Source organism: Scyliorhinus canicula, chromosome 3 (assembly GCF_902713615.1).
Source record: "Scyliorhinus canicula chromosome 3, sScyCan1.1, whole genome shotgun sequence".
NCBI classification, from domain to species: domain Eukaryota; kingdom Metazoa; phylum Chordata; class Chondrichthyes; order Carcharhiniformes; family Scyliorhinidae; genus Scyliorhinus; species Scyliorhinus canicula.
In genome coordinates, this window is record NC_052148.1 from 220,216,496 (window position 1) to 220,232,969 (window position 16,474).

At 42.2% G+C, this 16,474-nt stretch overlaps 1 protein-coding gene across 28 annotated transcripts in view; it reads left to right on the forward strand.

Moving 5' to 3' along the window:
* Positions 1-16,474, forward strand: part of ank2b (ankyrin 2b, neuronal) — a 1,110,754-nt gene that overhangs the window by 695,978 nt on the left and 398,302 nt on the right. For all 28 annotated transcript variants that reach the window (XM_038792202.1, XM_038792212.1, XM_038792216.1 and 25 more), the window contains one exon: positions 5,335-5,433. In XM_038792202.1, coding sequence (XP_038648130.1) covers positions 5,335-5,433 — 99 coding nt within the window. The remainder of the gene's footprint in view (positions 1-5,334; positions 5,434-16,474) is intronic.

The following is a 16,474-nucleotide window of genomic DNA, read 5'->3' on the forward strand; positions in this document are numbered from 1 at the left end:
TTTGCCACTTTTTGTGAAGTGCCTCGTGCAACTCCACCTTCCCCACGAGGACCACGGCCTCCTCCTCCCGCTCAGCGGCCTGCTGCTGCAGCTCCTGAATGGCCACCCCCTGGGCCGTCTGGGTCTCGAGATGCATAACTTATTAAGTGCAATGTACTAAATGTTGTCAAAACATTCAAAATACATTTCTAGAAATGAGCTATCAACAATATATTGGTGGAACAGTCTGCCTGTCATAAATTCGGCCATTCAAACACAGCAGATCAGTACTTCAAAACATAATAAGGATCATATTTCTCAGATTTTTGGCAGACGTAAGTACATTTCCATTGAGAAAGAAGTGTTATGCTCCATTAATAAATCCATCAAAAATAAGATAATGAAATTAGAATCCCCCTACTTTTCTGAATATTTGTGTAAAAATTAAAAGTCGATCCAGTCAGAAAGAGATTTCTGATAGAAGCAGCTCCAACCCCAAATATCTTTCTATTTCTACCTTGTGTTATCCAACACCCAGCAGGTTGAAAATTGAGGCTGGACGAGAAAAGGCCCTTAAGTGACCATTAAGCGGCCTTATTGGGGAAAGGGTGGGTTCCCCATCTGGGGTCCTGCCCACCCCACTGTAAAATTGTGTTAAGGTCGAGACAGTTGGAATCCCAGAGGAAATGCCATTCATGCAATGTTACTCTGTGCCAGCCCATGGCCTGGAAACTTTCCACATGGTGGTGGAATGAACAGGCAAGTTGCAGATGAAATTTAATGCAGAGAAGTGTGAAGCTGTGAAGTGATTCATATTGGTAGGTAAAACACAGGGAGAAAATATAAAGTAATAGTTACAATTCTAAAAGTGGGTGCAGGAGCAGAGCGACTTGGGTGCATCTATGTCTCAATCATTGAAAGTATAAAGTATGTTGAGAGAATGGTTAATAAAACATATGGCATCCTGGGCTTTATCCATAGGGGACAAAGACTGGGAAGTTATGTTAAACCTGTATAGAAAACAAGCTCAGCTTCAACTGGAGTGTCCGGTTCTGGGCACCACACCCGAGGAAGGTTAGAAGGCAAAGAGTGCAGAAAAGATTTACAAGAATGGTCCTAGGAATGAGGGACTTCAGTTATCTGGAATGATTGGAGAAGTTGGGACTGTACTTTTTTGAAAAGAGAACGCTGAGAGAAGATTTAATGGAGATATTCCTGTGAGGCAGGATTGATTAAGCCTTTCAAAAGGGAAATGGACCATTATTTGCAAGGCTAGGGGAAAAGGCAGGGGAGTGACATGAGATGAATTGCTCCTTTTGAGGACCAGTGCAGACATTTCAGGTTAAAAAGCCTCTTTCCGTGTTCTCTGAAAGTTCCATTTTATCAGAACGGTGAAAGATTTCAGAACTACAATATTCATTTCAGCAATATCAGTTCTGTCTGCCGAGCAAGGGATTCCTGAAAGAGTCATTTGTGACAATGGGACCCAATTCATTTCCAGAATTTAAGGAACTTTCTGAATAGTATGGTTCTACATCATCACTTCATCCCCACATTATCCAAGGGGAGAACAACAGATCGAGGCTGTCAAAAGAGAAAGGAGGACACAAACCTTGCCTTATTGTCATTCCGTTTAAAAATAAGAGGTCTCCCACTTAACATCGAGATGAGAAGGAATGTTTTCTCTCAAGGGTCATGAGTCATTGGAACTCTCTTCCCTGGAGAGCAGTGGAGTCGGGGCCATTGAATATTTTTAAGGCAGAGGAAGATAGATTCTTGACGAACAAGGGAGTCGAGGGTTATTGGTGGTCGGTAGGATGTGGAGTTGAGTCCACCGTCAAATCAGCCATGATCTTGCTGGATGGCGGAACAGGCTTGAAGGAGAGAATAGTCTATTCCTGCTCGTAATTAGCATGCTCTTATCTTTGTATAAACTGCTGTTTCTTTGGATAGGTTTTTATTGCCTATGTCTATTTACACACGATTAAGAGCATTGAGGGTATGAATGGTTGTGATTGATTGACAGCTTTATGAGAAGGTAAAAGGGCAAACATAATTCACTGGAAATGTTGAATGCCTGTTTTTTTTGGTTGATGACTCAAGACCGGGATCCCTTTGTGGTTCGTGACTCCTCTGACAAATCGTGAATCATGTCTACTAACAGAAGAGGCATGACGCCACCAACATTGTAGAAAAGGTTTGAATTGCCCAAACTCTCAATAGAGCTGGCAAGGGCAGGAGTGCTGTATGTAGGCTGGCTACCCACACCCTTTCCCCATGCCAGCAAAAATTGGTGGAATTGGGAATAGAGAATTGGGAATCTGGAATCGGGTACCACCTGACATTTTTCAATTCCCCCCCAAATTGACGTAACTTAGTGAGAATCTGGGCCATATTATGGAGAAATGTGAAGTTGTCCATTTTGGAAAATGGAAAGTCAGTATTATATTTAAATGGCAAGAGAATGGAAGAAGCTGGTATCCAGAGGTATCAGGGTGAACTTGTTCACTTGTCAGAATAAGTTAACATGCAGATCCAGCGAGCAATTAGTAAAACAAATGGTATGTTAGCCGTTATTAAAAATGGATTGGAGTATTATGGAAGCATTTAGTACAACTTCATGAGGCCCTAATTATCAGTTTAGGAATATAGGAACAAGAGTAGGACATTTAGCCATCTAGCCTGTTCCACTATTCAATGAGATTGTGGCTGACCTGTGATCTAGCTCTACTTACCTTTGCCCAATATCCCTTATCACAAAAAAATTAGTACCAATTTTAAAATTAACAAATGATTTTAATATTAATTGCCATTTGTAGATGGGAGTTTTCTGCACTCCCTCCAGTCCTTGGCTCCTCAATCAGTGGAAACAGTTTTTTTCTATTCACTCAATGGCCTGAATCTTCAGAATGAAGAGTCAGCGGGGAGCACATCCCTGCCGGCTCCCTGCTGCCATTTCACAATCAAATGAGAGTTAGTTGGCAGCAGGTGGGACTTCCATCCTCACTTGGAGAGTTTTTGGCCAAAGCTCTCCAACTAATCCAGGCATTGAACTGCAGTGACAGGAAGAGGTTCTGCAACGTCATTCCTGAGACTAAGTGCAGGGAACCGGTGCCAATTTGGGTGGCAGAGGTACCAGGGAGGGGAAGGTAGGGGATGTCCTGTGTGGCCGCGAAGGGGCGAACTCTGTGACGGGGGATAAGCCGGAGATAGACATAGACATAGAACAGTACAGCACAGAACAGGCCCTTCGGCCCTCAATGTTGTGCCGAGCCATGATCACCCTACTCAAACCCACGTATCCACCCTATACCCGTAACCCAACAACCCCCCCTTAACCTTACTTTTATTAGCACACTACGGGCAATTTAGCATGGCCAATCCACCTAACCCGCACATCTTTGGACTGTGGGAGGAAACCGGAGCACCCGGAGGAAACCCACGCACACAGGGGGAGGACGTGCAGACTCCACACAGACAGTGACCCAGCCGGGAATCGAACCTGGGACCCTGGAGCTGTGAAGCATTTATGCTAACCACCATGCTACCCTGCTGCCCGGAGATAGGGAGAGAATTCTGGGGATCATCAGTCCATGAAGGGACGGCATCCCCAATCAGAAGGGGGCTTCCGTTGGAGCCCCTTGTCCCTCCCCCTTCCCCACCTTCCGATCCAAGTTTGTGGACAGGAAATCTTTCTATTATCACCCTCCGACATCGGGCGCCCACCAGCCTGAAAATTAAGCCTGACTGGGAGGGGGCTATTAAGTGGCCACTTAAGGACCTTAATGGGGCAAGGGTGGGCATTCTCCCTGACCATAAAATTGCCTTTTGTCTGGGGCGGATGGAATCTCCGAGGGAACCCCATCCATGCGATGCTTCAAAACCAGTGGTACGGAAATTTAAGCCCATATCATCATAGAATCCCGACAGTGCAGAATTAGGCCATTTGGCCCATCGAGGCTGCACCAATCCTCTGAAAGAGCACCCTACCTAGGCACAATCCCCCATAACCCTACCTAACCATTGTACATTAAGGGGCAATTTAGCATGGCCAATCCAACTAACCTGCACATCTTTGGGCTGTGGGAGGAAACCGGAGCACCCAGAGGAAACCCATGCAGACAGTGGGAGAACATGCAAACTCCACAAAGACAGTCACCTGCGCTCGGAATTGAATCCGGGTCCCTGGCATTGTGAGGCAGCAGTGCTAACCACTCTGTCACCGTGCCGCCCATATCTTCCACTTAATAGCATGAAAATTTTGACAAAATCACTACAAACTTCCTCAATTCCATAGAATACAACTGTGCTTTGTGTAATCCCTTCTCGTAGTTTAAGCCTTGGAGTTCTTGGCTTTCTACCCCATCATCTCAGTCATCAATAAATACAGTGGGTAGTTGAGGCCCCAACAGCGATCCTTGTTGTGTATCATTTGTCACATTCTCCCTACTCATTGTCTGCCAATGCTCAGCCAGTTTGCTAACCAGGTCAATAATTTGTCTTAAATTCAATGAGCTAACATTAGTTAACAGTCTGTAATGAGGGAACTCCAGAAGTCTATATAAATAACATCCAGAGGCATTTCCCTGTATACTACTTTCGTCATCTCTTCAGATAATTCAATCAGATTAATCAGGCATGACTTGCCCTTAAATCCATGTTGGCTTTCTCTGAGTAGCTGAAAATTCTTAAGAGGCTTGACATATTAGATGCTGGGAGGATGTTGCCCCTGCATGGGGAGTCGAGAGCTAGGGGTTGCAGTCTTAGAATAAAGCGTTGGCTATTTAGTACTGGGATGAAGAAAAAGGTCTTCACTGAAAGGATAATGAACTTTGAAAACTCTCTTTTCCAGAGTGCAGTGGACGCTCAGTCATTGAATATACTCAGGAAAGAAATCAACAGATTTTTGGACACCAAAGTAGTTAAGGGATTTGGGAATTGTGCAAAAGGTCAGCCATGATTTGTTGAATGGCAGAGCAAGCTCAAAGGGCTGAATAACTGAACCCACGTCATGTTTGTTATGGTTGGAAGATAACCAAAATTGACATATATTTAACAGCTGCATTACATTTTCACCAAATTGTGATATTCTAAAGATTTGATCATCAGAAGATTTTATGCACAAGTAAACTTAACTCTACACAGATGAATTTTATGGTATAGTCTAATGTACAGAAAGTCACTGAACATGAACATTAATAGGAGCTTTCTTAAATGCCCTCCCCTTTCTTAGAACATACATTCTTTCCTGCTCCAGATTCATTTGCCATTCTCACTTTCCCTCTGGACCCCTGAACGAGATGGCTTGTTCTGGGTTTTCTGCCTTTCTTGCTAATTATTTATTTCTCTTAACAGAAAGGAAACTCAGCCCTGCACATTGCATCTCTGGCTGGACAAGGTAATGTGGTCAAAACTCTCGTGAAGCAGGGTGCCAACATCAATTCACAGTCTCAGGCAAGTAACCTAAACACATCAAATCACGCACAGCTCTACACTTGAAATAAAATAGCAAAACCAAAATTGTTTTCTGTCTGTCATTATCATACTTTCTAATGCGTCTGTGCTGACTCTACACCTGGTAAAATGAAGCTATCACACCTTCAATCAATGTACCAGCTTCAAAACTGGTTCATAAGTTCATTTGCCTGTCTGTACTTTTATTAACTTGGGTTCATAACACTAAGCACATGGATTGTTACTGTAACTCAACATTCAAAATATATCAAAAATTTCCAAAGAGAATGATTTTCAGATATCCATGCAGTATGTGCAATGTGTTTAATGTTTTCTGAAGTGCAAGTTTTTGTATCATTTAATTTTTGATCTTGTTATATTCCTTCATATTTAATCTAACCGATTTACTAAAAAAAAAATTTCCTTTCATTATAATGATCTTTACAAATTGTTTCTGGACCCCCTGAGCTTCAGGTATGATTTGCTGCTTTCAAATTCCAGTATACGTCACACATGTTTATGCATATAATGTGCACTTTAGGGTCATATAACCAATGGTAGAAAAATCATAAGGAGTCACCATAGAGTATTTTTTCACTATCAAATATTTTTGAGCGAGAACTTAAGATTGTTATAAATTTATTGTTTTTTAAAATCTCCATGTTGCTCCTGAGGTCTGGCCATGGTGGTCACTGGGTGAGTGACTATAGAAGTGGCATGGATGTATGAGGAAGAAATGGGCAGGTAATTGGAGGTATGGGTTAGCATGAAGGCGCCATGAAGGCTATGAGGGGGCACGACGGGTGGGTGGAGGGGTGTGAGGGATATGGTCTAAAACAACAGAGATGAAGTCCCAGAGGACCAAGGTGGGCCTCTTAATCAACCCCCCTAGGCATTCACCCATCGCGTGATTGCCTACAATTTGCTTTCAGGGTCAGTGGCCCAAAGCATTTTCTGTTTTTATTATAGCTATATTTTAAAGATCATAAGGGAGGAGAGAGACAGAGCGGTTTAATTCTAGAGCCTTGGCCCCAACTTCTGAAGATACAGCCAATGGTGGAACAAAGGAAATGAAATGAAAATGAAAATCGCTTTATTGTCACGAATAGGCTTCAATGAAGTTACTGTGAAAAGTCCCTAGTCGCCACATTCCGGCGCCTGTCCGGGGAGGCTGGTACGGGAATTGAACCTTGCTGCTGGCCTGCCTTGGTCTGCTTTAAAAGCCAGCTATTTAGCCCAGTGAGCTAAACCAGCCCCTGATTGGGGAATACCTGTACTAATGCTGACAACGGATGTACAACACGGGAATACATTTCTCCCAGAACAACATCCATTACTTCAATAAAATCTTAGAAATGCATTTTGGCTGCTTTTCACCTCCAATGACAGACACTAACAAGATGGTACTGGAATCGAATGAAAACTCAATTATTAGTCTTGTCACCCAATTAACTCTCATTAGCAGTGAGTGCTATTTTGCAAGGGTCCACAACTGGAAGCTCAAAGCTCATTTTAAGATGCAAATCATGGCCTGAGGATCGCGATTGCCATTTCAGGTCAGAACTGGTCAGAGCATGCACAATGCATGTGATGTGATGCACGTGTTACCTTCAGTGATGTTGCCAGAGAGGGCCAGCAAAAGTAGGTTTTAGAATTATTTTTGTGGAACTACTTACGTTAACTGCCAGCTCGGACAGCCTGATATAGGCTAGCCTTAATGTGATGAACTAGATTGGGGTGTCCATTTGGTCTTTAATCAATGACTTGAAAGTAAAAGTTAAATGCAATGATTCTAAACATTTAAAATAGTAATTCTATTCTTTCAGCCCTTATCTGATGCCATCAAATGTTCATTGTAATCAATTATAATTAACTTGCTAGTGTTAAGTGGATTTCTCAAAGTAATTAATGTTAATTAATGTTTTCAGTGCATTCTCAGATTCATTGAATATTGTGTAATTTGAACTTGGTAATTGCAATTCAATTTTTGATTAGTATTAAAATAACCCATGTCAAAGTATTTGCAAGGACAAAAATCTGATGGCCCAGATTTTTGTCCCAGCTCCCGGTTTCTCAGCTTGGTGAAACCAACCTTTAAAAATAGCCACCGCAGGTAGGGGTTGGGGGTGACCCTGAAACGGGTGTGGAGGCTGCTGGGTCTGGAGGTGGGCTGAATAGAAGGCTTGTCTCTGTGCTGCAGCATTATGTTTACATTTTGAAGAATCCCGCCAGCCCTCACCTCCCACGTACTTCCTATGCCCTATTCATGCCAACCTGTACTGTTATACAAAACACATCAAACTATTGTGGTGTTGTGCAGTGTAGGGTGACTCTCATTTGGTATGTGATACTTGACGCAGAGATGAGCATCACTAAAACAACCAGCTTCCAAGAGATGAGCATCACTAAAACAACCAGCTTCCACCTCCTTAATATCATCTGTCGCTGCCTTACCACAGCCCACCTACTGTTGAAACCATTATTAATGTTACTGTTAGCTTCAGATTTAATCACTCTGATCTTTCCTGGTTGGCCTTCCAGCTCATCTCTGATCTTTCCTGGTTGGCCTTCCAGCTCATCTCCTCCAATAATTTGGGTTCATTCCAAATTCTAACTCGCACAAAATCCCTTTCAAACACCACTCCTGTGCTCATTATCCCAGATTGGATCCTTGCCCAGCAACGCCTTGCTTTAAAATCATCATTCTTGCATTCAAATCCTTCCATGACCTCACCTGTCCATACTTCTAAAACGTCCTCCAGTCCCACGTCTACCTGAGACATTGTTGTACTCCGATACGAGCTTCATGTGTACCTTCAATTTTCTTCGACCATGCCTTCAGCACTCTAGGCGCTAAGTCTGGAATTCCCTCCTGAAGCTCTTCACCTCCACCTATCACCCCTCCTTTAAGCCAGTCCTTGGATTTGACGTCTGTGGCAATTTTTTTGGTTACCTTTTTTAATGTCTCCGTGTTCTAATCCCCGTGGGAAAACCATAAATCAAAATAACCAAATTTACTAAAGAAATAACCAACAAGTTTCCACTTTTTGTAGCTTTTACTTAAATACGAATCAGCAACAGCACCAATTACACATGATTCAACAGGCAAATGATACTTCAAATAAAACGGCATATTTCACTTTATTAGACAATGCATCTTGTGCAACCACAAACATTCTGCACAGAACTAATTTCTTAACCTACTCCTGCTCGCAAAACTCAATCCTTAGGAAGAACCACCATATCAGCCTTACTCCTGCCCCACAGAAGTTGTCTCTTAAGGCAATCCTGTTGAATTTTCCAGTCTCCTTTGTTCTTGTTTCAGATTCCAGCAAGCACAGCATTTTGCTTATTTTAGTGTACACTTCCATAAACCCGCTGTCCCTCAGGTCACTACAATCCCGATGGTGTAGCTTTCCAGAGTTCCCTTTGTACTGACCAACTAACGATACCTGGTTCACGGTTTGGTCACTTCTGGGGGGCAGGGAACAGCTCTTCAGTATCTTTTAATCTATTCACTTAGTTTTCCAGGTATGAGATGTTCTTAGCAAGCTCACACAGTACCTCCAAGAGCTACTGTCTCCTTTTCAGAAAAACAAACCTTTTCCAGAGAGTGATTTACTTCTTATGCTCACAAGAATTGTGTGTTCCTCTTTTTTATTCTCTGTCTGCTTTCTCTTTCTGTCTGTTTCTGTGTGCTGACTGCTATCACACTCCAACCATTTGGCTTGGAGCTCTTCTTTGTGTCAGCCAACCACTCAGTTTTTTTCTTCACTTCCTTCCTTTTGGTAGTGCTTCCAGGTCAAGCAACCCCAGGACACATGGAATTTTTCTTCTTTTCAGAGAAATTAAAATTGATCTCTTTACAATCGCCAATAAGAGATTGTGTCTCCTTTTCTGCCAAACAGGAGAAAACTGACCACTTCAAGAGAGTGATTTGCGTCATCTCTTTCTGTGCCCTCTCTCTGTCTCTGCATCTATCTGGGTCTTCATCTTCCAGCTCCTCTGCTTGTAGCTCTCCTTTGTGTCTGGCCAGTTTCTTAACTTACATTCTGTTGGTACTGCTTCCAGGTCAAGGGTCCCCAGGTCACATTTTTTCTTATCAAATTAATTACAATTGATCCCTTTACAATTGATGCAAACTCTTAAAATTACTTTTCAAACATGTTTGAAAACAATTACAAATTCCACAGATATTTTCGAAGAAATTACAAATTTTCTAACACTGCATGACCTCTAGTCAAAAGTTGCTATGCTCCTTATCCGGCTCAGTGACATTTATTTTCTGATTCCACTTCCGTTGAAACCTTGGGACTTACGTTACATCAAAAATACTATACAAATGCAAGCTGTTGTTGATATTACAGTACAAGAGTCTTTCAGATAGTTATATTCAGACACAGGCCCTGAAATTCAATGGGAGTTCTTCCAGTCTTGCAGCCGGAACTATTGGAATTCAAGAGAAACATGTATTTTATTCAAAACACGTTCAACATACTAACATCCAATAGAGTGTACAGTTTGCACATTTTCACCTAACCCCCCCCTCCCCCAAAAGTCATGACAGGCTTCCACCATACCTGAAAGCCCTCCTCTGATCCCTTGGGGAAAATTTTATCTTCTCCAACCTGAGAAACTCGTTCAAGTCTCCCAACCATGTCATGACCCCCGGTGGCATAGCTGACCTCCAATTCAAAAATATCTGTCGCTAGGCAATCAGAGAGGTGAAGGCCATAACATCAGCTCCTTCCCTCTTGCAGCTCTGGCACCTCTAACACCCCAAAGATCACCACCAAAGGGTCAGCTCAAACCCTATGATCCTCGATAGGTTCCTAAACATCACCTCCCAAAAGTTCTCTAACTCCTCACACCCCCAGAACATATGGGCATGGTTTCCCAGCCCCCTCCTACACCTCTTGCACCCGTCCACTACCTCAGGGAAAAACCCATTCATCCGGGCCCGTGTCATGTGGACCCAGTATACTACCTTAAATTGTATAAGACTCATCTTGCTCAGGAAGAGGTTGAGTTCACTCGGCGTATTACTTTGCACCAAAGCCCCCAACCTATCTCCCTCCCCAACTCCTCCTCCCACCTCAGCTTGATCGTTTTCACTATGGTTGTGCCCTGCTCTCCGAACCACCCATATTTATCTCCAATCTTACCATTCCGCCTTCATCTGGGAGCAACATTTTATCCAAAAGTGGAAATTCCAGTACCTGAAGGAATGAAGGCAACTCCTTGCGTGCAAAGTGTTAAGTAATTGGTTAAGAGACATTCCAATTAGTTGTCTCATTTATGTTAAGTATCCAATAATTGACACTGACTTGCAAAGGGGCTTCAGGTGGCCTTTGTGTCAGGTGATGTGACGTTAGAGTTTTGTGCAAGTCTGTTGAAGTAAATTAAAGGTGTTTGTGGAAAAGGATCAGAACCTTTGACTCTTTATACAACAGCACCTAAACGTCTTACAAATGGTAGCAGAGGACAGTTCCTGTGCCAATGTTAAGGGTTGGAAGATGCAACTTTTCCAGACCAAACCAAGGAGTGAGTGAGAAGAAAAAAAAACCCAAAGATATATGGTTGAACTTCGGATAAAGATGGCTGGATATGACTCCCTCCCCCTTATTTTCTGAAAGAGGATCGTACAACCCCAATGAAGAAGTGCAGTAGTTATGTGAACTGCCTTGGGAAAGAGAAAACATGATATGGCATTGGCTTTTCTTTACCTTATGACAGTAAATCAGCGCAATGTGTTTTCTGAGCTGGAATTAGAAGAGGTAGACTCAGAAGTAGGTCTGCAGACTCTATTACATTACATGGATAAGATTTATAAGAAAGATGACTTGTATGAAGCATGGTCGGATTTTGATAGGTAATAGAAAATAGAAAATTTCTCCATTGAAGACTATATAATGGAATTTGGCAGACTATATAAAAGGCTGCAGAAACACAACCTGGAATTTCCAAAGTCTGTGTTGGTTTTTAAATTACTTGACTGTGTTAGAGTGAGCAACACGGATACGCTCCTGGTTTTGACAGGAGTTCAGTTTGCGGATAAGGATACCTTATTCGATCAGATGACGGAAGCTTTAAAAAAGTTTCTGGGGAAATATTTGTTTCCGATGGTTCTGATGACTCAAATAGATCAGCCTGCAATAAAACAGAATATGGAAGATACACTACTTAACAGGATGGCAAAATCGTACGGCTACAAACAGGCAAACAGGTTCCAAGACGGAGATCGGGAAGCGGAAATTATGAAGACAGAAATCCAGTTAGAACCGACAATAGAAAGATGAACCCCAGAAATGCATGGTGCATGATAAATCGATGTTTTTGATGTGATTCTGAATACCATTATGCTTTCAACTGTCCAACACGTTACAATAGAGTGAAGCGACATATGACACGGAAGAGTCAGAAGAGGAAAAAGATAGTGACGAGAAAGAAGGCATTGTCCTATTTACAAGCAGTTTTACGCCGGTGATGAGGGTGTTGGTTGCAGAATCCTTCAATTGTGCTGTATTGGACAGTGGCTGCACATCTACTGTGTGTGGGATTGACTGGTTAAAATGTTATCTGGACTCCTTGAATGCTGAAAATCGTAACAAGGTTAAGGAATTTGAAAGTTCCACAAGTTTCAGGTTTGGGGATGATAATACTCAGAAGTTGCTGAAAAGAGTGGTGATCCCTTGCAATATTGCGGGAGTGAATCATTTCATTAGCACGGATGTTGTATCAAGTGAGATACCTTTGCTTCTGAGCAGACCGTCGATGAAGAAACTGGATATGGAACAGGATAAGGCAAAAGTTTTGGAAAGACGGTGGGTTTACAATTTACACAGTCGGGACACTATTGTATTCCATTACTGACAAATAATATTTCAAGTACAGTGGTTAAGGATGTGTAAATGGGACTTTAGCTGATAAAAAACTTGTATTAAAACTGCATAGGCAATTTGCGCATCCGTCTCCTCAGAGGCTGAAAAATTAACGAAACGATGCAAGGGTAAGGGATGAAGACTATACTAAACTAATAGAAAAGAGTCATCGGACTCGAAACATTAGCTCTTTTCTCTCCCTACAGATGCTGCCAGACTTGGTGAGATTTTCCAGCATTTTCCCTTTTGTTTCAGATTCCAGCATCCGCAGTAATTTTCTTTTATATAGAATAGGTTAGTGATCGCTGTGAAGTTTGTAGGAAGTACAGAAAGACACCAGCGCGACTGAGAGTAATCCTACCTTTGGCCAGGGATTTTAACAACATTGTGGGCATGGACCTTAAGATCTGGGATAAAGCCAATAATATATTTATTTTGCATTTTGTAGACATAGCAACCAGATTTAGTCAATCAACGATTGTACGAAGTAAAGAAAAGAGAGTAATTCTGGATCAAATCATGGAAAAATGGATAGGGACAGGAATGGGCCCACCACCAAAATTCCTTACGGACAATGGGGGAGAATCTGCTAATGATGAGTTCAGGGATATGTGTGAAAACGTGAATATCACAGTTCTGAATAAGGCTGCAGAAAGCCCATTTAGTAATGGTGTGTGTGAAAGAAACCATGCAGTAATAGATTACATGCTCCGGTAAATTTTGGCAGATAGACCAAACTGTAAGCTAAATTCAGCTTTAGCATGGGCAAAGAATTCATTGCAGATGGTTAGGGGCTATAGTCACTATCAGTGTTTGGTAGAAATCCTAAAATTCCGTCCATTTTGGATGACCAGTCTCCAGCTTGTGAAGGGACTACAATTAACTCTGCCTATTCTGAGCATTTAAATGCATTACATAGCAGTAGTAAAGCTTTTTTGAAAGCACAAGTCTCTGAAAGAATTTGCAGAGCTTTGAGGCATAATGTACGACCATCAAATACCGTTTTTCAGCAAGGAAACATAGTATACTATAAGAGAGACAATTCTAATGAATGGAAAGGCCCAAGGAAGATCATAGGCATAGATGGCAAAACAATTATTTTGCAACATGGCAATCAAACTGTTAGGGTGCATTCATCAAGGATAATGGGTACAGATTACAAATTTTCAAATTTAGACAGAGCAGACAGACATGACGAGGAACCAGGGTCATCTGGTACGCACGTGTTACAGAACTATGAGGACCAGTTAACTGATATAGACAGGGTTTCTGTAGAGGAGCACAACACTTCTGATGATATAGTACAGGACATTTTCCCGAAAGGACAACTGCCAAAAGTTGGTACAAAAGTGACATACTTGCCTAAAGGGTCTAGTCAATGACAGGATGCAACTGTCATTAGTAGAGCAGGGAAGGCCACTGGAAAGTATAAACATTGGTTGAATGTACAGCATTCAGTGGAGGGAGTCAAGACAATGGATTGGGAACACAAAGTTCAAAAATGGAGGGCACAGAAACGCAGTGCCAGTTCAGATAGTACATCGGATAGTGAAAGGTCCACAGGAAAAGATCGAGAACTATTGAAAGGACATCCCACAGTAGAAGGGAAAGATCGAGCAGTAGCAGTACAGAGCGGGATACCAGGCGGGAGAGGGGACGTAGTTTATCAAGGTCTCGGAACATGAGTAAGCCTACAAATACTAATAGGAGTAGAAGCCCACATGCATGTGAGATTTTGGTGGCTTCCAATAAGTTAGATGAAAAAGTAATCATAGATGCCAAACAGTAAAACTGCATAGTTGGAGTAAATTTGGGGTATACACAGCAGTACCGGATAGGGGACAACGAGCTCTATCCCATAGATGGATTTGCACGGAAAATGTTCTTCTGAATGGAACTTATAAGGCAAAGGCCAGGCTTGTGGTGAGGGGATTTGAAGAAAACTTAGAAGATCAGGATTTAAGGGTAGATTCACCTATGGCAGGAAAGGTTATTTTAAAGATCTTCTTGGCTCTATTAGCCACGAAGGCATGGGAATGCAAATCTATAGATATAAATGCTGCCTTCTTGCAGGGGCATCAGCTCCACAGAGACATTTTTCTCCGTCCTCCTAAAGAGGCAGCTAACACTGCAGCTAACCTGGAAGTTGATCAAATGTCTATATGGATTAAATGATGCATCTGGAGTCTGGTATTTTTCGGTAAGGTCAGTTTTGTTAAAGTTAGGCTGTTGCCAGTTGAAAGCCGATCTGGCAATGTTTTACTGGCACTATAAAGGAAATCTTTCTGGCATCTTTATGATGCATGTCAATGATTTTTTTGTGGGGTGGGACTAGTGATTTCGATGCTATTGTAATCTCTGGTTTGAGGAAAGAATTCAGTGTTGGAAGTCAGGCTTCAGGTGCATTTAAATATGTTGGTCAGGAAATCGGACAGACTAAGTTAGGGGCAACTTTACATCAGCAATCTTATTTGGAAAGCATCAGCCCAATAGCAATTAGCCATGGCCGGGTTTCACAAAAAGACGCAATGGTTTCAAAGATGGAAAAAGAGCAACTGCTAAGTTTATTTGGGCAACTGAATTGGTTAGGCAGACAGACTAGACCGACGTGAGTTTTGATGTATTAGAGTTGAGTACAAAAATGAATGATCCCAAAGTGGAAGACATAATAAGAGCAAATAAAGAGTTGGCCAAATTAAAAATGCACGACTGTGTTTTGAGGTTCCTGGTTTTAGGTGACCATCGGCACTTGAAACTCATAGTTTATAGTGATGCGTCCTATGCAAATTTATGTGATGGGGTTTCAAGCGCAGGAGATTTTATAATTTTGGGGAACAATGGTAAATGTTGCCCTCTTGTGTGGGAAACAAAGAAAATAAGGAGAGTGGTCAAAAGCACTTTAGCTGCTGAGACGTTAAGCCTTGTGGAGGCGGTGGATATGGCCGTTTATATATCTGATATTGGCAGAAATTTTGGGATTAGGGTATTTAGGTAATATACCTATTGAATGCCACATTGACAATAAATAACTGTGGAAAATGTGCACTCTCCAAAAAGTGTCAATGAAAAATGGTTAAGGATAGACATCACAAGTTTGAAGCAGATGTTGGACAGAGGGAAAATAGCAAAAATTAAATGGGTTGACAGTCGCTATCAATTGTCAGACTGTTTTACAAAGAGAGGGGCTAGCTCACAGAAATTTTGGATATTATTAATGAAGGGCGCCTGCTTCTGTAACTTTTTTTTTTCTTCCAAAAATGAAAAAAAGGGGGGCATTTTGTCTGTGTTTTTCAGTTTCTTGTAATTTTGTTTTCACCCTAATTATTTTTTTCTCCAAGGAAGGGGAGACTTGATGTTAAGGGGAGACCTAATGTGTTAAGAGACATTCCAATTAGTTGTCTCATTTATGTTAAGTATCCAATAATTGACACATATGTAAAGGGTCTTCAGGTGGCGCTTGTGTCAGGTGATGTGATGTTAGAGTTTTGTGCAAATCTGTTGAAATAAATTAAAGGTGTTTGTGGAAAAGGATCAGCACCTTTAACTCTTTATACAGCAGCAGCTAAACGTCTCACGCAAAGTCCCGCGCCTGCCAGTATCTGAACTCACTCCCCTGTGTTAGCTCAAACTTCTCCTGCAGTTCCTCTAGCCTAGCAAACTTGCCCTCCACAAACATGTCCCTCCCCCCGGCGCAAACCTACATGTGTCTTACTTTAAAGTGCTTCCTCAGCTGTTCCAGATTTTTATGGATGAATTCACTAGCTGACTACTCATGTACTTCCTCAGGACAAATGGCAGTGGGGCTGTCACAAGGACCCTCGGGCTCGTCCCCTCGCAAGACGACTCCTCTAACCTGACCCAATCTGCCCCCCCCCCCCCCCCCCCCCCCCCCAAACCATTGTCTCACCTTCTCCACATTCCCTGCCTAATAATAATGCAACAAAGTGGGGAGCACCAGCCCCTGTTCCAGCCTCGGCCTTTGCAACATAGCCTATTAACCCTTGGAACCCCCCCTGCCCACACAAATTCCAAGATTAACACATCTTCCTTCCGAAAAAAGGCCTTGGGGAGGAAAATCGGGAGGGACTGAAACACAAACTGGAATCTTGGCAATATGTTCATCTTTACCACCTGCACCCTCCATGCCAATTTCAGCACAG